Source organism: Oncorhynchus mykiss, chromosome 3, assembly GCF_057628025.1.
Source record: "Oncorhynchus mykiss isolate SJ-2025 chromosome 3, ASM5762802v1, whole genome shotgun sequence".
NCBI lineage: Eukaryota > Metazoa > Chordata > Actinopteri > Salmoniformes > Salmonidae > Oncorhynchus > Oncorhynchus mykiss.
This window is the reverse complement of record NC_143024.1, coordinates 90,664,474-90,689,058: the sequence shown is the minus strand read 5'-3', so window position 1 is coordinate 90,689,058 and position 24,585 is coordinate 90,664,474. Positions and strand designations below refer to the sequence as shown.

At 39.3% G+C, this 24,585-nt stretch overlaps 1 protein-coding gene across 1 annotated transcript in view; it reads right to left on the bottom strand.

Moving 5' to 3' along the window:
* Window positions 1-24,585, bottom strand: part of LOC149984722 (uncharacterized) — a gene marked incomplete at its 5' end in the record, with an annotated part of 110,711 nt that overhangs the window by 69,230 nt on the left and 16,896 nt on the right. Inside the window, 3 exons of the mRNA XM_090230605.1 lie at window positions 1,049-1,190; window positions 1,381-1,663; window positions 1,809-2,031. Of these exons, the coding sequence (XP_090086731.1) occupies window positions 1,049-1,190; window positions 1,381-1,663; window positions 1,809-2,031 (648 nt within the window). The remainder of the gene's footprint in view (window positions 1-1,048; window positions 1,191-1,380; window positions 1,664-1,808; window positions 2,032-24,585) is intronic.

Here is a 24,585-nt window from a genome sequence, read left to right as displayed (position 1 = left end):
CCTTCCTTCTCTTCTTTGCCCTCGTCCTCTTCTTCCTCTTCCTGTCCCTCCTACTCCTCTTGCTCTCTGTCCATTGTTGGCATCCATTGTTCAAAACAGGTAAACTGACCTTTGACCTATTTATAGGCCTATACTACTGTAAAGCAGTGATTGGTTAGTGATCAGTTAAGCTATTAGTGTTTGCACATGTGAGGAGTGTGTGTGTGTGACCTGGTGAATAAGTGTAGCATTTTGATTGGTTGTGTTTGGAAAATGAAAGCAAGTCACTTCCTGTTAGATTTTTGTGTTTTAGGTAGAAAATTGTGTGTAGTGTTTTGAAAAAAGTGTTTTATGCAATTGACAACTGAGTCAAAGGCTGAGAAATAGCTTATGGTTTTGGATATTTGGTGTGTAGTTTTGCACTTTGATTGAGAGGTTTCAAAAATCGTGTGACATGAAAAGATTTTGTGTGTAAGCAGTTGGAAAAAACTGTAAAAGGGACAAAAATCAAAGGAGTACACATGTGATCAATGTGCTTCTTCTTGTCTTTGGGCTGGGTCAGGCCAGAGCGCTTCGTCGACATCACAAGCAACATTCTCCCTCCTGAGGCAACGGGGGAAGAAGCCTCTTGTGTGCCATATCCAGCCCTGACATGATTCCTCACCTATATCACCACAGGCTAAATCCATGGTTTGCAGCAGATTTACTCTGGTGTAGGGTTGTCTATCATACACTTTCCATCTCCAAGAGGAGAAAAACTCCTCAATCAGATTCAGGAAAGGCGAGTATGGAGGGAGGTACAAGTTCATAAACTGCCCATTGATGTTAAACCATTCCCTTACCTGAGCAGCTCGGTGGAAACTGACATTGTCCCACACTATCACCTAGGTGGGAATGGGATTCTCATTTAGCTCTTGACCCTGCTGCTCTTGAACCTGCTGCTCAAATAAAAGATATCTTAGATTGGCAATAAATCTTAGAAGGTGCTGGGTGTTATATGGCCTGAGTGTAACATGGTGATGTAGAACACCATGGTTGCTGATAGCAGCACAGATTGTGACATTGCCACCTCGTTGACCAGGGACTTCAACAATGGCTTGCTGTCCAATCATGTTTCGGCCTCTCCTTCTCCTCTTTGTTAGATTGAAGCCTGCTTCATTGACAAATATGAACTCATGGGGTCTGTCCAAGGATTCCAAGTCAAATATTGTCTGTGTAGAAATATAATATACTGTATGTAGGATTTTGTAAGTCGTACAGAGACAGTGCTATACTGTAGAGTACAATTAGGCTTCTGATTCACATACATTGTATGTACTGAAGAGTAATGTCATTCACATAGTATGTGTTAGTACTGTAGACAATCTGGATTACAGTAAATGTTTCTGAATGTACACTTACTTGAACATACTGAGCTCGCAGTTCTTTCACCCTTGGTGAGTTGCACTCAAAAGGTACTCTGTATACTTGTTTCATTCGCATCCTGTTACGATGGAGGACACGGTCAATTGTGGAAATGCTCACACTGTCGATTCCCTGGAAGTGTGTGTTGTCTTGTGTCACTCGTTCCTGGATTTCTCTGAGTCGTATTGCATTATCTTGAAGGACCATGCCAACTATAACGGCCTCTTGCTCCCGAGTGAATATAGCTGTCCTTCCACCTGCATGTGGCAGCCTTGCAATTCTACAAAAAGTAGTTGTGCAGTTACAAAACATATTCATGCAGTACAATACATACAGTGATTAACTTTACAAATGTCTATTGAAACAGCTGCATATAGTGTAGTACAGTAAATGTGCAATGACAAAAATACAGTAGTATACTGTACATGTTCTCTTCTCTGAATGTCCTTACTATGGTGGACACAGAACATCGGCTCAAATTGGGTTGCACTCTAAGTCCTGCTTCCCACATTGTCAGTGCACGGACAAGAACATGGTCTGTAACTGTTGCTCGAATTTCATCAGATATTTCCACTCTTTGTCTTCCTCTTCGTCCTCCTCTTTCTCTTTCTTGCCCTCTTCCTCCTCTTCCTCCTCGCCGCCCATCTCGCATACGCACTCGTCCTCGTCCTCTCACATTGTTTCTTCTATCCATTCTCAGATTTTCTCCTTCCCACCTTCAACAACCTGTTTGCTCTCTGAACTGGCTTATATTGGTTGTGTTGCATCATTTGAAACAGGTTAAGTCCATTTTGAGTGGTTGTGTTCAATCAATGACATGTGTTCTCTATTTGTATTTGATTGTTGCCACTTGTGTTTACCAGTATGGATGACATGTGCATTAGAGTGCAGAATGTGCTTTGAGAATGAGAATGTGTTTAGAGTTTTGCTGAAAAGTCTAAGTGAGATCTGCAAATTGTGTTTTACCATGTGAAATGGTTTTAAGGTATTGACAACAGACTGCATAATTAGCTAAATGAGTCCAGGCAACTGAGAACTTTGTTCAGTCAATGGGTTTTAGTGTTTTAGCAGTTGAGGAAAAACTGTAAATCCACTTCAATCATTGTAGATGAAGGGGAGGAGAAAGGTTAAGGGTTGGACCCTTTTTTTAAATGTTTGCCCAAATCCCAAATCTAACTGCAGATGCCTCAGGACCTGAAGCAAGGATATGCATATTCTTGAAACCATTTGAAATAAAACACTTTGAAGTTTGTGGAAATGTGAAATTAATGTGAAATTAATGTAAGAGAATATAACACATTAGATCTGGCAAAAGAAAAACATGTTTTTGTGTTATGTTTTTTTGAACGTCATCTTTGAAATGCAAGAGAAAGGCCGTAATGTATTTCTTCAGCTCAGGCGCAATTTATATTTTTGGCCACTAGATGGCAGCAGTCTATGTGCAACGTTTTAGACTGATCCAATGAACCATTGCATACCTGTTCAAAAAGTTGTATCAAGACTGCCCAAATGTGCCCAATTGGTTTTATTAATATTTTTTCAAGTGCACTTTCCTCAAACAATAGCATGGTATTCTTTCACTGCAATAGCTGTTGTAAATTGGACAGTGCAGTAATTGACAATAATTTAAGCTTTCTGCTCACATCAGATATGTCTATGCCTTGGGATTTTTTGTTGTTGTTACTTACAACCTCATGCTAATCACATTAGCCTACATTAGCTCAACCATCCCGCGGGGGGACACCGATCCCATGGAGGTTAAATGGCGTATTTTAGTGGGTGCCAAGTTCACCGGTTTGAGTGTGTCAAGAACAGCAACGCTGCTGGGTTTTTCACACTCAACAGTTTCCAGTGTGTATCAAGAATGGTCCACCACCAAAAGGACATCCAGACATCTTGACACAGCTGTGGGGAAAGCACTGGAGTCAACATGGGCCAGCATCCCTGTGGAACATTTTCAACACCTTGTAGAGTCCATGCCCTGACAAATTGAGACTGTTCTGAGGGAAAAGGGGGTGCAACTCAATATTAGGAAGGTTTTTCTAATGTTTTGTACACTCAGAGTGCATACTTCTATTACTACTGCTGAAGCTGCATATAAATATATAGATATGTATGTACATGTACACCACTGTTCAAAAGTTTGGGTTAGAAATGTCCTTGTTTTTGAAAGAAAAGCTCATTTTTGGTCCATTAAAATAACATAAAATAGATCAGAAATACAGTGTAGACATTTCATGTTGTAAACTATTATTGTAACTGGAAACGGCAGATTTGTAATGGAATATCTACATAGGTGAACAGAGGCCCATTATCAGCAACCATCACTCCTGTGTTCCAAAGGCACGTTGTGTTAGCTAAATCAAGTTCATCATTTTAAAAGGGTAATTGATCATTAGAAAACGCTTTTGCAATTATGTTAGCACAGCTGAAAACTGTTGTCCTGATTAAAGAAGCAATAAAACTGGCCTTCTTTAGACTAGTTGAGTATCTGGAGCATCAGCATTTGTGGGTTCGATAACAGGCTCAAAATGGCCAGAAACAAAGGACTTTCTTCTGAAACCCGTCAGCCTATTCCATGTTCTGAGAATTGAAGGCTTTTCCATGTGAGAAATTACCAAGAAACTGAAGATCTCATACAACGCTGTTTATTACTCCCTTCGCAGAACAGCGCAAACTACCTCTAACCCGAATAGAAAAAGGAGTGGGAGGCCCCGGTGCACAACTGAGCAAGAGGACAATTACATTAGAATGTCAAGTTTGCGAAACAGACACCTCAACTGGCTGCTTCATTAAATAGTACCCGCAAAGCACCTTTCTCAATGTCAACAGTGAAGAGGCGACTCCGGGATGCTGGTCTTTTGAGCAGAATTGCAATGAAAAATACATATCTCAGACTGGCCAATAAAAATAAAGTATTAAGATGAGCAATAGAACAAAGACAAAGGACAGCGAGATGGCTTTTTCTTATTTACAATGATGGCCAACCGGGGAACAGTGGGTTAACTGCCTTGTTCAGGGGCAGAAGGACATATCCCCTTGTCAGCTCGGGGGATTCAATCTAGCAACCTTTCAGTTAATGGCCCAAAGCTCTAACCACTAGGCTACCTACCACCACTATACTACTACTGCTGCAGCTCTGTACATATACTGTATGTACTACTTCTACTACTGCTGGTGCTGCTCTGTTTACAGTATTTACAGTTTACCGTTTACAGTATACAGTCATGCAATAAAAGGCAAATTAATTACTTAAAAATCATACAATGTGATTTTCTGGATTTTTGTTTTGTGTACACATGATAAAAATTACAGACCTCTACATGCTTTGTAAGTAGGAAAACCTGCAAAATCGTCAGTGTATCAAATACTTGTTCTCCCCACTGTATTTAAACTACTACTGCAACAACTGCTGCTTCAGCTCTGTATGCTGCTGGCGAAAGAGAACTGAAAAAGTCACAAGGCAGAGGAATCAATTCAGCTCACAAGTCAAATTAGGATAAAACTTGGAAGAATGTCAGTGGGAGAGAAAGTGTGTGTGTGTGTATGCGTAGCGTGTGTGTGTAGTGTTATGTGTATTCTGTCTGTCTGTGTATGTGTCTGTGTGTGCACGCGGGTGTGCGTTTGTGTGTGCACGTGGGTGTGTGTGGGTGTGTGTGTGTGTGTGTGTGTGTGTGCACGTGGGAGTGCGTGAGCATGCTTGACTTTCTTATGTTGGTGAAAAATGGAGACAGGGATAGTAAAACGCTTTAGATTTCTTTCCTCTGTGACTATGCCCAGAAGGGAATCTTTCATGTTCATTTGCTCTGCTCCCCAGTGAGTCAGCTCGCTGTGAATCCAACATCAATCAGTTCAATTCATTTTTATGTTCATTCATTTTTCATCACCACTTTATGTTTGAGCCTGTCATTACACAGGCAAATATACTGACTAGGTAACGGTTACATTAGGCCGATACAGAAAAGAAAATAACTCATATAAAATCCGTTATTAAAATATCTTGAAAATCTTTTCTGAAGTAGTTTTTCGAAGTTTTCAAAGTTAGTAATAAAAGTTACAGCGGGCAATGACTGTAAATTATGTTTTTATATTTATATATTTATATATTTATATATTTTTATATTTATATATTTGTATATTTTTATATTTATATATTTATATATTTATATATTTATATATTTGTATATTTATATATATATATTTTTTATATTTATATATTTATATATTTATATATATATTTTTATATTTGTATATTTATATATATATTTTTTTTATACTTATATATTTATATATTTTTATATTTATATATTTTTATATTTATATATTTATATATTTATATATTTATATATTTATATATTTTTATATTTATATATTTTTATATTTATATATATTTTTTTTTAATATTTATATATTTATATATTTTTTTATTTTTTTATTTTTTTATTTATGTATTTCTATATTTCTATATTTATATATTTCTATATTTATATATTTCTATATTTATATATTTTTATATTTTTATATTTATACATTTTCATATTTATATAAATATTTTTTTATATTTATATATTTATATATTTTTAAATTTATATATTTTTTTATTTTTATATTTAGCGTTTCATTGCTGCCAAAAGTAGCTTGTTTTTGCTCTTACAGCATTACAATTACTTTTTCATAGTTCGATGTTGATTTTCAAGTTTAGCATTTTCTGAAAAGCCCCATGTGTAAAAAGGAAATGAAACCGTCAGTAGGCTATCTCAGGGAAAACTATTTTCAGGATCGGCCTGATTTCAAGTCATACTACTATACTCCCCTTTCAAGTGGAGGGAAGAAGGGAAACCATATGATATACCCCAGATCTGGCTCCAGGATACAGTGATTAAGGGGGCAGTTGACATCGGTGAGGGAGTGTCATTTTTTTTTGGGGGGGGGGGGTTTCTTGCCTTGGAATTGTATTGAATTGTGCTATACCACAATAAACATAAAGTTCAAATGCCGAGACCTCTGAGACCATTGATTGAATGCTTTTGAAGTAAAAGGTTAGCAAGGCCGTTTTGGTGATGAATATAGGCTGCAAGATAGATAGGGTAGTTCACCTATAATAAACAGCCTATGTGAATGCAGCTGTAAACACAGCTGTCTTACCAAAACAATGCAAACTAATTGCTGAAAGTAGTAGCCTAGTTATTCATGCATGCGAACAAAAAATACTGAGCAATATATTTTTTTTATTTTTAAGTCATTGGCTGCATCTCAATGCACTGCATCTGCCTAAAGTGTGTCGACCTTCCGTATCTGCGGTGGAACACAGACCATGATGCATCCCCCGAAAAATCTAAAGAAAACGGCTGTAGCATCCGAACGGTTTGGCCCACAGAACTAATATGACCACTCTGCAGGAAGATGAGACTCTTACGAACACGAGGGTGTCCGTTTTGTTCTGTTCTCGTCTGAAGCTGACGCAAAAGGAATGGAAGTATGGAGGTCGTTTTGTGCCAACAACAATGTTACTAAATAGGACAGATACTTTCAAAATCTTATTCTTTATGATTCCTTATTTTCTTTTTTTCGACTGTCTATTTGGCCATTTATGAATGTGTTATTCAATGCTACCAAGACAACCACAACGTATCTATTTCTATTATGAAACATAGAGCAGTACACAGGGGCGTCGGTTCTTGCTTTGGATGTATGTTGATTTGGATTTATGTTGAATTCTGCAGTAACTGAGTATTCCAGCCTCTCTCTTCCTATGAAACAGTTGCTTTTAAATTGATGTTTTTAGACAGAAAACTTGGGTAGGATTCTTGGCTAACCTGGTTTGGCTCATCTGTTCCAAGATCATCAGGAACAGTCGGGAGTGGAGGGGGCTGTGGAGTCATTATCCTCGTAGTAGGAAGGAGGGTAGAGTCTGCACACGGCGCTAGCTGGAGCTCGACAGCATTATTGCTGTTGGTCTTGGTGGTGGTCTAAGTGGTTGAATGCTACAGCTGCTACTCATCACTCTCCTTCTCTTTTTGGCTTTGTTTGGGTACTTAGGCAAAGCCCATTTCAGATGTTCATCGTGGCACTGGTTTGAGCTAGCTAATAACGCTAACTCTTTTTACACGCTAGCTAAGAAGCTAACTAAACTGTGCAGTGGTGGGTCGTGAGGCAGAGTTGAGTGAATCAGCTTTCAATGGTAAATCACATATTACAGTGTATCACGCTGTTCACTTAGCTAACCACAGATAAGTGTTTTTTCCCCTGCTTTTCATGGAAACCCAGAGGAGTCATACCTAACCACCCCTGTGGCTTTCCATAGTCCCTCTGCTCTTTTGCACACCAGTATCACTAAATCAAATCAAATCAAATTTATTTTATATAGCCCTTCGTACATCAGCTGATATCTCAAAGTGCTGTACAGAAACCCAGCCTAAAACCCCAAACAGCAAGCAATGCAGGTGAAGAAGCACTACTTACACACCATCATCTGCTCATCTATCACTCCAGTGTTAATTTGCTAAATTGTAATTACTTCGCTACTATGGCCTATGTATTGCCTTACCTCCTCCTGCCTTTTGCACACACTGTATATAGACTTTTTATATTGTGTTATTGACTGTACGCTTGTTTATTCCATGTGTAACTCTGTTGTTGTTGTTTGTGTTGCACTGCTTTGCTTTATCTTGGCCAGGAGGCAAGTTGTAAATGAGAACTTGTTCTCAACTAGCCTACCTGGTTAAATAAAGGTGTTCTCAACAAGCCTACCTGGTTAAATAAAGGTGTTCTCAACTAGCCTATCTGGTTAAATAAAGGTGTTCTCAACTAGCCTACCTGGTTAAATAAAGGTGTTCTCAACTAGCCTATCTGGTTAAATAAAGGTGTTCTCAACTGGCCTACCTGGTTAAATAAAGGTGTTCTCAACTAGCCTACCTGGTTAAATAAAGGTGTTCTCAACTAGCCTACCTGGTTAAATAAAGGTGTTCTCAACTAGCCTATCTGGTTAAATAAAGGTGTTCTCAACTAGCCTACCTGGTTAAATAAAGGTGTTCTCAACTAGCCTACCTGGTTAAATAAAGGTGTTCTCAACTAGCTTACCTGGTTAAATAAAGGTGTTCTCAACTAGCCTACCTGGTTAAATAAAGGTGTTCTCAACTAGCCTACCTGGTTAAATAAAGGTGTTCTCAACTAGCCTACCTGGTTAAATAAAGGTGTTCTCAACTAGCCTACCTGGTTAAATAAAGGTGTTCTCAACTAGCCTACCTGGTTAAATAAAGGTGTTCTCAACTAGCCTACCTGGTTAAATAAAGGTGTTCTCAACTAGCCTACCTGGTTAAATAAAGGTGTTCTCAACTAGCCTACCTGGTTAAATAAAGGTGTTCTCAACTAGCCTACCTGGTTAAATAAAGGTGTTCTCAACTAGCCTACCTGGTTAAATAAAGGTGTTCTCAACTAGCCTACCTGGTTAAATAAAGGTGTTCTCAACTGGCCTACCTGGTTAAATAAAGGTGTTCTCAACTAGCCTACCTGGTTAAATAAAGGTGTTCTCAACTGGCCTACCTGGTTAAATAAAGGTGTTCTCAACTAGCCTACCTGGTTAAATAAAGGTGAAATAAAATAAACATCCAAATAAAAAACACACACTGTGCTGACACAGCAGAGGTTCAGATTTTGTGCCAGCCTGTCACTCAATCATTTGAACTTTTTTTGTGTTTTTACATAAAACTAAAATTTGACTAATGGAGCTAAGCCCCCTTGTGGAGCCCGGGCTCAATATACCCTGATATTCCTGGGATAAAAAAAAAAAAATCATCACAGATCCTCTGGAAACTCCTGGATAGAAACACAGGGGACCAGGCTGAGTAGAATAGATCCTCTCTGTTGAAGGGACGGAATGTTTTTGACGAGAGCCGGCATTTCCAGCCCCGAATCTTTCGTGCTACTGCGATGTTGTAAAAAAATGTAAAACATATTCTGTAGTTAATTGAATGCAACATATCAACATATCATCATAAAGCTTTGGTCAAAACTCCTGAAGTCATCCAACCATTATAATTAGGGGCGCAGCAGAGCAACTCACTGCCACTTCTCAGAATGGTGCTATATCTCGCAAAATCACTTCATGATTTTGGGCTCCCAAGTGGCGCAGCGGTCTAAGGCACTGCATCTCAGTGGGCGGCGCACAATTGGCCCAGCGTCGTCCAGGTTCAGCCATTTTCGGCCGTCATTGTAAATAGCAATTTGTTTTTAACTGAGTTAAGTTAAATCATTAAAATATATTAATTAGTATTCTACATAACAAACCAATAGCATAGATAATGTTAGGCTTCTGTTATGTCAAAAAAAACATGTTTACGTACCTAACATTTTGAATTATCGTGCTGAAATGTTGAATTCTTGTTCTCATGCAGACACAACTCAACAGTACGCTCCAATATGATTTGATTGGATCAAAATACAGGTGGCTGTGTTTAAGTCCATCTGCCATAAAAAAAATGCAATAAACAGCAGTTAAACTTGTTAATCCATCATTCAAGAAAATCAAATTGCATATTCCCATAAAACTGATTGGGATCAAATGGCTAGCGTGCATAGAACATGGACTGTTTCACCTGTTAAAACGTGACGAATTATCATTCACGGTTGATAGTGATGATGACCTGATTTACATTAAGGTTTAATTTGGTGGTTTAGGATTTTTTTTTTTTAAGGCAATCAATTCAGTTTGGAGGATGCACTGCATTTATATTCTAAAATGATTTTGTACAACTTTCATTCAGGAAATAATAATAATAATAATAATAAGTTTTGCTCTAGTAGGCTACCTTTACATCATGGCACTGTTTACAGTAAATCTAAAGCAATTGCCGTGTCGTGGTCGACTGATAATCCCAGGAAGCATGGGAACTCGGCTTTATGAATCAATCAATGTCAGATTTTTTTTTGTTTTCACTGAACCACATTTGGATATTTTCATTACAATTAGGCAGAATGGGATAGGGAATGTTATCTAAGTTGAGGCGAGTGTTCATGATCATTAGTCTAGCGATTGAAAGCGATGCTTCTCTCTACACACGCACGCACACACACACACACACACACGTTAGGCCTATATCTTATCTGATGAGCTTCCATGACGTTCCATTTCTTTAACTTTACAAGACTTTCCTGAACCATTTCAGTCACTTAGCAAATACACATCTTTACACTTTCAAGTCATTGGACATGTTTTCTTCTTGGTCAAAAAAAATGTTCATAAGGCCTACATCATTTCAATAACAATATAGCTGAAACCACTTTTAGATTCATTTGAATGTACTATTTAGTAATTGTGGGCTAGGCTGCTAGCTGACAGATTATTTAAAATATTATTGCAACAGTAGGACTACCTACACAGTAACTTCATATCAGGTTACTGACCACAATCCAATGAGTTAATAATGAGAAATGTTGATTATTTGGCCTTGGAAGAAAAAATAGCAACAACAGGAAGTGCTGCAGTTAAATGAAATACCTTTCTCAAATAATAGATGTACTCTTGTCTCTACAGAAATAAATGAAATCCTAAAAGACACTACACCAGAGAGCATAGTTTTGTCCTGGACTACTGCACGACAGGAATCGTGAAGAGACACACAGACATTTTTTTCTGCATTTTCTATAGCTTTTTTTTTGCATTGTATTATGTATTGTATTATGCATTGACACGTGGTTGGGATACGACTGTGATATGTGGTTGTCTCACCTGGCTGTCTTAAGATGAATGCACTGGCTGGTCGATCTGGATGTCTGGATGTCTGCTGAAAGGTGAAATTTCTAATATATGTAAATGTAGTGTTATGTATATGTAAATGTAGTGTTATGTATATGTAAATGTAGTGGTGTGTATATGTAAATGTAGTGTTATGTATATGTAAATGTAGTGGTATGTAAATGTAGTGTTATGTATATGTAAATGTAGTGGTATGTAAATGTAGTGTTATGTAAATGTAGTGGTATGTATATGTAAATGTAGTGTTAGGTAAATGTAGTGGTATGTAAATGTAGTGTTATGTATATGTAAATGTAGTGGTATGTATATGTAAATGTAGTGTTATGTATATGTAAATGCAGTGGTATGTATATGTAAATGTAGTGGTATGTATATGTAAATGTAGTGGTATGTATATGTCAATGTGGTGGTATGTATATGTAAATGTAGTGGTATGAATATGTAGTGTTATGTAAATGTTGTGGTATGTATATGTAAATGTAGTGTTATGTAAATGTAAATGTAGTGGTATGTAAATGTAGTGTTATGTATATGTAAATGTAGTGGTATGTATATGTAAATGTAGTGTTATGTGTATGTAAATGTAGTGGTATGTATATGTAAATGTAGTGGTATGTATATGTAAATGTGGTGTTATGTATATGTAGTGTTATGTAAATGTAGTGGTATGTATATGTAAATGTGGTGTTATGTATATGTAGTGTTATGTAAATGTAGTGGTATGTATATGTAAATGTAGTTTTATGTATATGTAAATGTAGTGGTATGTATATGTAAATGTAGTGGTATGTATATGTAAAGGTAGTGGTATGTATATGTAAATGTAGTGGTATGTATATGTAAATGTGGTGTTATGTATATGTAAATGTAGTGGTATGTATATGTAAATGTAGTGGTATGTATATGTAAATGTAGTGGTATGTATATGTAAATGTAGTGGTATGTATATGTAAATGTAGTGTTATGTATATGTAAATGTAGTGGTATGTATATGTAAATGTAGTGGTATGTATATGTAGTGTTATGTAAATGTAGTGGTATGTATATGTAAATGTAGTGTTATGTAAATGTAAATGTAGTGGTATGTAAATGTACTGTTATGTATATGTAAATGTAGTGGTATGTATATGTAAATGTAGTGGTATGTATATGTAAATATAGTGTTATGTATATGTAAATGTAGTGGTATGTAAATGTAAATGTAGTGGTATGTAAATGTAGTGGTATGTATATGTAAATGTAGTGGTATGTATATGTAAATGTAGTGGTATGTATATGTAGTGTTATGTAAATGTAGTGTTATGTAAATGTAAATGTAGTGGTATGTAAATGTAGTTTTATGTATATGTAAATGTAGTGGTATGTATATGTAAATGTAGTGGTATGTATATGTAAGTGTAGTGGTATGTATATGTAAATGTAGTGGTATGTATATGTAAATGTAGTGTTATGTATATGTAAATGTAGTGTTATGTATATGTAAATGTAGTGTTATGTCTATGTAAATGTAGTGTTATGTATATGTAAATGTAGTGGTATGTATATGTAAATGTAGTGGTATGTATATGTAGTGTTATGTAAATGTAGTGGTATGTATATGTAAATGTAGTGGTATGTATATGTAAATGTAGTGTTATGTATATGTAAATGTAGTGGTATGTATATGTAAATGTAGTGGTATGTATATGTAGTGTTATGTAAATGTAGTGGTATGTATATGTAAGTGTAGTGGTATGTATATGTAAATGTAGTGGTATGTATATGTAAATGTAGTGGTATGTATTTGTAAATGTAGTGTTATGTATATGTAAATGTAGTGGTATGTATATGTAAATGTAGTGGTATGTATATGTAAATGTAGTGTTATGTATATGTAAATGTAGTGGTATGTTTATGTAAATGTAGTGTTATGTATATGTAAATGTAGTGGTATGTATATGTAAATGTAGTGGTATGTATATGTAAATGTAGTGGTATGTATATGTAAATGTAGTGGTATGTATATGTAAATGTAGTGGTATGTATATGTAAATGTAGTGTTATGTTTATGTAAATGTAGTGGTATGTATATGTAAATGTAGTGTTATGTATATGTAAATGTAGTGTTATGTATATGTAAATGTAGTGGTATGTAAATGTAGTGGTATGTATATGTAAATGTAGTGTTATGTATATGTAAATGTGGTGTTATGTATATGTAAATGTAGTGGTATGTATATGTAAATGTAGTGGTATGTATATGTAAATGTAGTGGTATGTATATGTAAATGTAGTGGTATATATATGTAAATGTAGTGGTATGTATATGTAAATGTAGTGGTATGTATATGTAAATGTAGTGGTATATATATGTAAATGTAGTGGTATGTATATGTAAATGTAGTGGTATGTATTTACAGTGCTTTTGGAAAGTATTCAGACCATTTCACTTTTTCCACATTTTGTTACTTTACAGCCTTATTCTTAAATGGATTAAATCAATATTTTTCCTCATCGATCTACGCACAATATTCCATAATGACAATGTGAAAACAGGTTTTTTAGAAATGTTTGCAAATGTATTCAAAATAAAAGACTGAAACACCTTATTGACATAAGTATTAATACCCTTTGCTATAAGACTCGAAATTGAGCTCAGGTGAATCCTGTTTCCATTGATCATCCCTGAGATGTTTCTACAACTTGATTGGAGACCACCTGCGGTAAATTCAATTGATTGGACATGATTTGGAACGGCACACACCTGTCTATGTAAGGTCCCACAGTTGCCTGTGCATGTCAGCGCAAAAACCAAGCCATGAGGTTGAAGGAATTGTCTATATAGCTATGAGACAGGATTGTGTTTAGGCACAGATCTGGGGAAGGACACCAAACATGTATGAATTGAAGGTCCCCAATAAAACAGTGGCCTCCTTCATTCTTAAATAGAACAAGTTTGGAACCACTAACAATCTTCCTAGAGCTGGCCGCCCATTCAAACTTTGCAATAGGGGAAGAAGGGTCTTGATCAGGTAGGTAACCAAGAACCCGATGGTCACTCTGACAGAGGTACAGAGTTTCTCTGTGGAGATGGGAGAACCTTTCAGAAGGACAACCATCTTTGCAGCGTTCCACCAATCAGGCCTTTATGGTAGATTGGCCATTAAAAAAATATACTGTACAGGTGCAGTAATCTATGAGCTGCTCTTAAAGCTGATGCTTAAATTTAGTGAGGGAGATATGATTCTCCAGCTTCAGGGATTTTTGCAATTCGTTCCAGTCATTGGCAGTAGAGATCTGGAAGGAAAGGCGGCCAAAGGGGGTGTTGGCTTTGGGGGTGAAATATACCTGCTAGAGCGTGTGCTATGGGTGGGTGCTGCTATGGTGACCAGTAAGCTGAGTTAAGGCGGTGCTTTACCTAGCAAAGTCTTATAGATGACCTGGAGCCAGTTGGTTTGGTGATGAAAATGAAGCAAGGGCCAGCCAACGAGAGCATACAGGTCGCAGTGGTGGGTAGTATATGGAGCTTTGGTGACAAAACGGATGGCACTGTGATAGACTGCATCCAATTTGCTGAGTAGAGTGTTGGAGGGTATTTTGTAAATGACATCGCCGAAGTCACGGAACGGTAGGATGGTCAGTTTTACGAGGGTATATTTGGTAGCATGAGTGAAGGATGCTTTGTTGCCAAATAAGAAGCCAATTCTAGATTTAATTTTGGATTGGAGATGCTTAATGTGAGTCTGGAAGGAGAGTTTACAGTCTGACCTGACACCTAGGTATGTGTAGTTGTCCACATATTCTAAGTCTGAACCGTCCAGAGTAGTGATGCTGGCTGGACGAGCAAGCAGGTGCGGGCAGCAATCGGTTGAATAGCATGCATTTATTTTTACTTGCATTTAAGAGCAGTTGGAGGCCATGGAAGGCGAGTTGTATGGCATTGGAGCTCGTCTGAATGTTAGTTAACACAGTGTCCAAAGAAGGGCCAGAAGTATACAGAATGGTTTCATCTGCATGGAGGTGGATCAGAGACTCACCAGCAGCAAGAGCGACATCATTGATAAATACAGAGAAAAGAGTTGGCCCTAGAATTGAACCTTGTGGCACCCCCATAGAGACTGCCAGAGGACCGGACAACAGGCCCTTCGATTTGACACACTGAACTTTGTATGAGAAGTTGTTGGCAATGCTACCAAATACTAATTGAGTATATGTAAACTTCTGACCCACTGGGAATGTGATGAAAGAAATTAAAGCTGAAAGAAATCATTATCTCTACTATTATTCTGACATTTCACATTCTTAAAATAAAGTGGTGATACTAACTGACCTCAAACAGGGAATTTATACTAGGATCAAATGTCAGGAATTGTGATAAACTGAGTTTAAATGAATTTGGCTAAGGTGTATGTTTTCTTCCGACTTCAACAGGTCAGTTCGAATACATAAAAAATATATTTGTGTCCTGATTCAGGCGTAGGTTGGAAATCACGACTTCACAGGAGAGCCATTTGAACGTAAAAAAATGTTTTTAATCAAATTGCATTTTTTGTAAATATCTGTAAATACTAATCCAATTGTTAAATTACACACCTTGTTTGTTAAGCCAAAGAGAAGTTATCAACCTTCCTACTAGCCATGACTGGCTGAGATAATGAGTTGGCTGGACAGGCTGAGAGAGTAGTTTGGATTTGTCTGCCATATTGATGGCTTCTGTCTATTTTAGCTCATCAGTCTGTGTTGGTAATCCTGTCCAACGCAGCTTTTTTTAAATGTATTGTGGAGTGGAGCTGCATAAGAGTTGCTTTCCACTTTTGTGAGGATCAAGTTTTAAATAAAGCGGAATTAGAGTATGATAGCTAAAGAGATGGAGAAAACACCTGTCTCTGGATTATATCTTCAAACTAAGGGCAACCCTGGTATAGCATTCCTGACAGGGTGACACTTCCATCATGCATGATGATATTTACGGGTAAGATAGTCTAGCATTAGCTAATTACATTTTCAGATATTGCATGTTTATAATTTTGACAGAAAGTGGTTTAATTTCAAGCTAAAGTGTACTGTTAGCTATCTAGCTAATGTTAGCTGGCTGGCTCCCTAGTTGATGTTATTATTTTTTTCTAGTTTTTAGTTAGAGCCTAATGTTAGCTAGCTCACATTGGACCTGGTTGGTTAGCTCTCAGCTCTGTGGCATTGTTGGCACGTTGTTTAACTAGCTAACGTTACATTTTTATTTTTTATTTTGCCTTTATTTAACTAGGCAAGTCAGTTAAGAACAAATTCTTATTTTCAATGACGGCCTAGGAACAGTGGGTTAACTGCCTTGTTCAGGGGCAGAACGACAGATTTATACCATGTCAGCTCGGGGATTCGAACTTGCATCATTTCGGTTACTAGCCCAACTAGCCCAACTCTCTAACCACCACGCTACCCTGCCGCTACCCTGCCGCCCCGTTGAGTATGGCCGGTGTCAGTAAACGTCTGCAAAAAAAGCAGAAATTGAAATTGTTGCCAGCTGAGGTGTTTAGGCTGTTTGACGTTATCCAGAGGTAAAGAAATCATCGGCCAGAGTGTCAAGTGTGCGCTCCGAGAGCGAAACGAGATGTGTGGGGCTAAAGCTTAAGACGATGTAAACGATGCTGAATGAGTGTAGACAAAGTCGAGCTCTTCACTAGATAGCAAAACTTTAAAAGGTGATTTTCTCAAAGTGAGTTTACAAGTTGATCAACTATCAAAGCAGAATTACTCTCCCATTGTTCCTCAAATGCAGTGTATGATATACAATTTTGTAGCTCTGAGTCTCTACTTTTATCCAACGTAAGAAACACCATTTCACATTTTGCTACATAAGACCGAAACCAGGTGGTGAGTCACGTTTTCACAGCTTAGCACACATCATTTTGTATGCGATAGAATTCATGGTGTCTATTTTGAGAAACAAACATAGCATTCTTTGATTCTAACATTCTGCATGCTTCTCCTGCCACCATCAGTCACCTAACATTCACAACACTGAGAATAAACACATTGGTCACCGTGGCGATGAGGCACGGTATTGACCATGAGTCCTGCAGTCCTGCAGTTAAAGGGATAATCCTCCCCTAGAAATACAAAACTCTTTTCAACTTGGTGAAAGCTCTATGTTCTATCAGTGGTGAAAATGAAAACATTCCCCATGATTTAAATAAAACGTTACATTCAAACACTTCTGAGTGGTCCGTCTGTGAAATCAGGAAATCTTGGAGGAACGCGTCATAGCTGCATAGGTCTCGTCACTGGAGATAGGGGATAACACACGTCTCTCAGTGATCTCATAACGCTTTTAAAACAATGACCTTCACTACTGTAAATCAGCCCATAAATGGTATGGGAACACTTGTCTAGAACACATCCATCCGTTCATATCAACATGGCAATATATTTCTCTCAGATGTGCGCAATATAACATTTTTTACCAATTTATTGAACTCAGTTCATACCATCTCACAATGTGCCCTGTGTTTCTGTGAGAAACGTAGGAAAGGGCTGTTGTTGCCATTGCAACATCCATTCGCTCTGGGCAGAAAATGAGAGTGCAGTTTGTTTAGGCGACTTTACAGCTAGCTAGCTACTTCACATAATGATATTGACTTTGGTATTATAGTGTGTATCTACGTTTGCAAGCTACATATACCTAGATAGCTAGCTAGCTAGCTAGCCAGCCCAGAGAGAGAGCATTGCATTATGGGTTTTGTAGTCGATCTGCATCAGATTTACACGACAGTTTTCACATGTTACTACCAACCTTGTTATAATGACAAAATTAAAAATTTGTTCTAAAAATATATATTGTTTTCAAATATTTGTGTCGTTTAACACTGTTTACAACTGTTAATCATAGGAATTAGTGTTTTGTGGTGGAGTATTCCTTTAACTGTAATTGAAGAAATGCTATTACAAAATATTTGACGGTTTCCCTCTACGGGGTTAACAAACCATATATCCTGCAACACAGCTCTGTCCGTCTGCCTAGCGAGCATGGAGGAGAAACAGATCAGCACATCCAAATCACATAAAACACTATATTAACCATGGGCACCTTGATCTTCACATCAGCACCACACACTCAAACACACACACACACACACGCACACGCACACGCACGCACGCACACACACACACACACACACACACACACACACACACACACACACACACACACACACACACACACACACACACACCTACCAACATTCTGAAGTCATTTGGCAAAGTCTGAATACATTCAGGGGCCTGGAATATATAGTTGAGGATAGTTAGTGAGAAGATAAGGAGTTTTTTGGCTGACTGTACAAAAATGTACTTGTCTGCTTGTCTTGCTTTTTTTATGAACTCAATTGGATTTGTCCCCCCGAATGTGGTCTGGTAGATAAGCACTTTCCTCATTAGCATGGATTCAAGGGCTTTGTAAGAAACAAAACTATCAAAGGGTAATTCCACAGACAAACACAAGGGCCATAAATCACTCTGTCCCACACGCAGAGAGAGGAATTACTCTGACAGACAGACGCTGTGACCCGCCGTACGCACAACAAATAGCAACCTGGAAAACACTCACACAATGGCCACTACCAGTAAACAGGCCACTCAAATCTCTAGTAGTAAACATGTCTCTCATTGATCTCTACCAGTAAACATGTCTCTCAGTGATCTCTACAAGTAAACACGCGCCTCAAATCTCTACCAGTAAACATGTCTCTCAGTGATCTCTACCAGTAAACATGCCTCTCAGTGATCTCTACCAGTAAGCACGTCTCTCAGTGATCTCTACCAGTAAACATATCTCTCAGTGTTTTCTCTACCAGTAAACATGTCTCTCAGTGATCTCTACCAGTACACATATCTCTCAGTGATCTCTACCAGTAAACATGTCTCTCAGTGATCTCTACCAGTAAATATGTCTCTCAGTGATATCTACCAGTAAACATCCCTCTCAGTGATCTCTACCAGTAAACACGTCTCTCAGTGATCTCTACCAGTAAACACGTCTCTCAGTGATCTCTACCAGTAAACACTTCTCTCAGTGATCTCTACCAGTAAACATGTCTCTCAGTGATCTCTACCAGTAAACACGTCTCTCAGTGATCTCTACCAGTAAACATGTCTCTCATTGATCTCTACTAGTAAACATGCGCCTCAAATCTCTACCAGTAAACATATCTCTCAGTGATCTCTACCAGTAAACATGTCTCTCAGTGATCTCTACCAGTAAACACGTCTCTCAGTGATCTCTACCAGTAAACATGTCTCTCAGTGATCTCTACCAGTAAACACGTCTCTCAGTGATATCTACCAGTAAACACGTCTCTCAGTGATATCTACCAGTAAACATGCCTCTCAGTGATCTCTAACAGTAAACACGTCTCTCAGTGATCTCTATATATATATATATATACATAATCTGTCGTTCTGACCCTGAACAAGGCAGGTAACCCACTGTTCATAGGCTGTCATTGTGAATAAGATTATGTTCATGACTGACTTGCCTGGTTAATTTAAGGTAAAAAAAAATTGTTGTCTAGTTGCGAATATTGTGTATCATACACCTGTTAAATGTTGTACAAATTGTTTATCATACAACGGTCAAATGTTGTAGTCTAGTTGTGACACACTCAGTTCCATTTTACATCCAAGTTAGATTTATATTTGTTCCTTTTGACATCATAACCTGTCCATATTAGGTCATGTTCCTTTTGACATCGTACCCTGTCCATATTAGGTAATGTTCCTTTTGACATCATAACCTGTCCATATTAGGTCATGCTCCTTTTGACATCATGACCTGTCCATATTAGGTAATGTTCCTTTTGACATCATAACCTGTCCATATTAGGTCATGTTCTTCCTTTCACATATTCATGTCATACACACAAGCACTCAGTCACATCTCACAGGACCACAGAAAGGAAACATGTCTGAAGCCCTGCCCCTGGGACAGTGCTCCCATTCAGGATGCTTTGCCCTGGAATAGCCCCTGGTCCCCTGAGAGTATCAGTGAAAGGGGTTTCTGTTCAGTGGATGGGAAAGCATGTAGCCCGGCGAGGTGTCTGCTCAACGCTGTTTGTCCTCCATGTGGATGGTTTGACAGTGGGTGCCTCAGTGTCAGTCTACCTGTGCTTTACAGATCAGTGAAATTAGTTAAAGGCTGTTCTGGGGTCAGGGTTACAGGGTCAGTGTTGTCTGTCTGTACTTTACATGGTGAGTGAAATCAGCTTAAAGCTGGTCAGGGTTAGGGGGTCAATGTGGAACTGTAGTGAGGTCACTGGGTCAGGCTTTGATGGGGTCTCAGGCTGGCTGGTGTTGATAGGACTGTCCAGGTGTAGCGGAGGTTTGTGTGTGTGTGTGTGTGTGTGTGTGTGTGTGTACGCGAGTGTACACCCATGTGTGAGTGTAACTATAGGGCAGGAAGGGAACCTGCTGAGATATTTTAGTCACAGATGAAAAGAGGGGGAATACAAATACACTCGACAGGAGGTTGGAAAGAGACGGTACTACACACTGAGAACTGAATGGACGGACATGCCAACAGCCGGATATGGGGAAGGTTAGAGTCCTAACATTCAAGGACCTTTCTAGAAACACCTTCTTTTTTTTCCAAGAGTGCAGGGATTGATATTTAGAAAAGTTGTGAAACACACAGAGAGCTGGAGAGAAAGAGAAAGGGAGTGAAATGGAGGAGAAGTACATAAACGGTCATAGTAAAGACCACAGTCTCCAGGCCCGGTCCGCCTGACCGCCTTACATACACGGCTCAGCGGCTAAACTGCGGCGAAGGATTAGGAAAGAGAGGAGAAAATGATGAGATGAGGAAGGAGGAGAGGATGAGAGGAAAGTGAGTAATCATACCTCCTGATGACCTCCTGTTCTACACCGTCATTGTCTGGGAAGAGAGGGATGATGAGGACTTAAGACAGCGATGAAGAAGGGATTCCTTCCACAGGCTAAACCCACTGGAACATCTAGGCCTGACCATGACCACAGTTTGTAGAGTGACGATGACTTCAGATAGTAGGAGTGTCGTAAAGGTCAGATATTAATCATATTTCTCCATTATTTGAACATGTCTTTTTTGCCTTTCATCTCAAATCCATACATTTCAAGATGGCTGCCTTTGTGTTGGTATGGAAATACATTTGGAATGCGTCAAAGTGTGTCTTACCACAATTGCAACAATGACTGCCTCTTCACCCTCTCTACACAACATGGCCTCATTGAATCTATTTCCTCTACGTTTTCCTATAACACATTAACCATGGTGATCCCTCCATTGTCCTCCCTGCAGAGACACAATAACCATGGTGATCCCTCCACTGTCCTCCCTGCAGAGACACAATAACCATGGTGATCCCTCCACTGTCCTCCCTGCAGAGACACAATAACCATGGTGATCCCTCCACCGTCCTCGCTGCAGAGACACAATAACCATGGTGATCCCTCCACTGTCCTCCCTGCAGAGACACAATAACCATGGTGATCCCTCCACCGTCCTCCCTGCAGAGACACAATAACCATGGTGATCCCTCCACTGTCCTCCCTGCAGAGACACAATAACCATGGTGATCCCTCCACCGTCTTCCCTGCAGAGACACAATAACCATGGTGATCCCTCCACTGTCCTCCCTGCAGAGACACAATAACCATGGTGATCCCTCCACCGTCCTCCCTGCAGAGACACAATAACCATGGTGATCCCTCCACCGTCCTCCCTGCAGGGACACAATAACCATGGTGATCCCTCCACCGTCCTCCCTGCAGAGACACAATAACCATGCTCCACTGTCCTCCCTGCAGAGACACAATAACCATGGTGATCCCTCCACCGTCCTCCCTGCAGAGACACAATAACCATGGTGATCCCTCCACCGTCCTCCCTGCAGAGACACAATAACCATGGTGATCCCTCCACCGTCCTCCCTGCAGAGACACAATAACCATGGTGATCCCTCCACCGTCCTCCCTGCAGAGACACAATAACCATGGTGATCCCTCCACTGTCCTCCCTGCAGAGACACAATAACCATGGTGATCCCTCCACCGTCCTCCCTGCAGAGACACAATAACCATGGTGATCCCTCCACTGTCCTCCGAGCTGGTGTGTGGGGGGTTTGTGTGTCTGTGTTTGGAAGGACATCGCTGTATCATTTATGTGCCTGCTTGTTCCTATGCAGAATGTGAACATCTCACGTTGCGTTTACACAGGTATGTGTACACTCAACCAAACAGTGTACTGCGGCGTCTGTGTACGATACAGTGTGATATTCTTGCACATCAATGTGACGTGGGATACATTAGAAGCAACGCCTTGATCAACTGTAGTTAATTCACGTGTGTTTGTTTCAGGGTCTGCTATTCTATACATATATATATATATATATACTGTTTAATATCTTGACAACTCATTTCTTCTAATATCGAATGTATATTTTCTCTGTGATATTTCACAGACAGACTATACAGTGGGGCAAAAAATAAAATTACAGGCCTCTCTCATCTTTTTAATTGGGAGAACTTGCACAATTGGTGGCTGACTAAATACTTTTTTGCCCCACTGTATATAGTCAGTAGCCTATCTGAGGTCACTATATTGATGCTGTGGTTTTCCCTAGTGGCCAGCTTGGTCTCTGCCACCCGTGTAATAACGTACGCTCCTGTCACCTCCAGCACACTGAAATAAATTGGCTTTTTGGTCTCCATGGAGGAGTTTGTAGTTGCTGTGAACCTGAAGCCTTATTGGTATAGCTGGAGTCTCACTGGGGAGGCTGTGTGTGTGTGTGTGTGTGTGGTGTGTGTGTGTGTGTGTGTGTGTGTGTGTGTGTGTGTGTGTGTGTGTGTGTGTGTGTGACACCCACATGACCTCTGTGGGGGGGGGGGGTGATACAGAGACGACCAGGAAGCAGTACTGTTGTGATGCAGCGGGAACAATCCACCCTGATGTCACCATGGTAGGTGTGGTGCTTTTCATCTCACTCCCTTTTGAAAAACACATGTCTACTTCTCTATTTTTGTATTGTATCTAATATATACACAGACAGACAGACAGACAGACAGACAGACAGACAGACAGACATGCCTCTCTAAGGCATGGTCTATCCACATTCCCTCTACCCTGCACTAGACATGGAGTGATGAAGCCTCTATCCACACTCTATCTACCCTCCACCCTGTGTCTGTCTGTCTGTCTGTCTGTCTGTCTGTCTGTCTGTCTGTCTGTCTGTCTGTCTGTCTGTGTCTGAGTGTGCATGCCTAGGATTATTACCATGGGTTTTACAATAGCACAACGTCAAACGAACGACGGGAGAAATTCATTACTCTTCACACATTGTATGAAAGTCAAAGATTAAGTAAACCATTCTTAAGAGTGTGGTTGTGGTATTCCTCAGGGCGACGGCCCGGGACCATCATTATTAAACCGCATTCTCTTTTCTTGGCTCCCACGTGTGGATATCCATTCATCATCATCCTGTTGCTTTTTTTTCTCCTTCACTAACTTTGGTCCAACGTAGGACTTGCTATTTCAGTACCGCCGGTTGCAATGAATGTGAAGAGGCATAGCATCTAAGGCCAGCTCTAGAACCCAATGTGCACTTGTGCACGCTCACACACCCACACACACACACACACCCACACACACACACACTCACACACACACACGCTCACACACCCACACACACACACACACACACACACACACACACTCACACACACACACACACACACACACACACACACACACACACACACACACACACACACACACACACACACACACACAAACACACACACACACTCACACACACACACACACACACACACACACTCACACACACACACACACACACACACACACACACACACACACACCCACACACACACACACACACACACACACACACACACACACACACACACACACACACGCACACACACACACACACACACACACACACACACACACACACTTGTTTTACTATCCTTGTGAGCACCATGCAATTTATTCCCATTCAACATCGTATTTTGCCTAACCCTAACATTTACCCCTAACCATAACATTTACCCCTAACGCTAATCTTTACCCCCAACCCTAACATTTACCCCTAACCCTAATCTTTACCTCTAACCCTAATCTTTACCCCCAACCCTAACATTTACCCCTAACCCTAATCTTTACCCCTAACCCTAATCTTTACCCCTAACCCTAATCTTTACCCCTAACCCTAATCTTTAACCCTAACCCTAATCTTTACCTCTAACCCTAATCTTTACCCCTAACCCTAATCTTTACCCCTAACCCTAATTGTTACCCCTAACCCTAACATTTACCCCTAACCCTAATCTTTACCCCTAACCCTAATTGTTACCCCTAACCCTAACCTTTACCCCTAACCCTAATCATTACCCCTAACCCTAATCTTTACCCCTAACCCTAA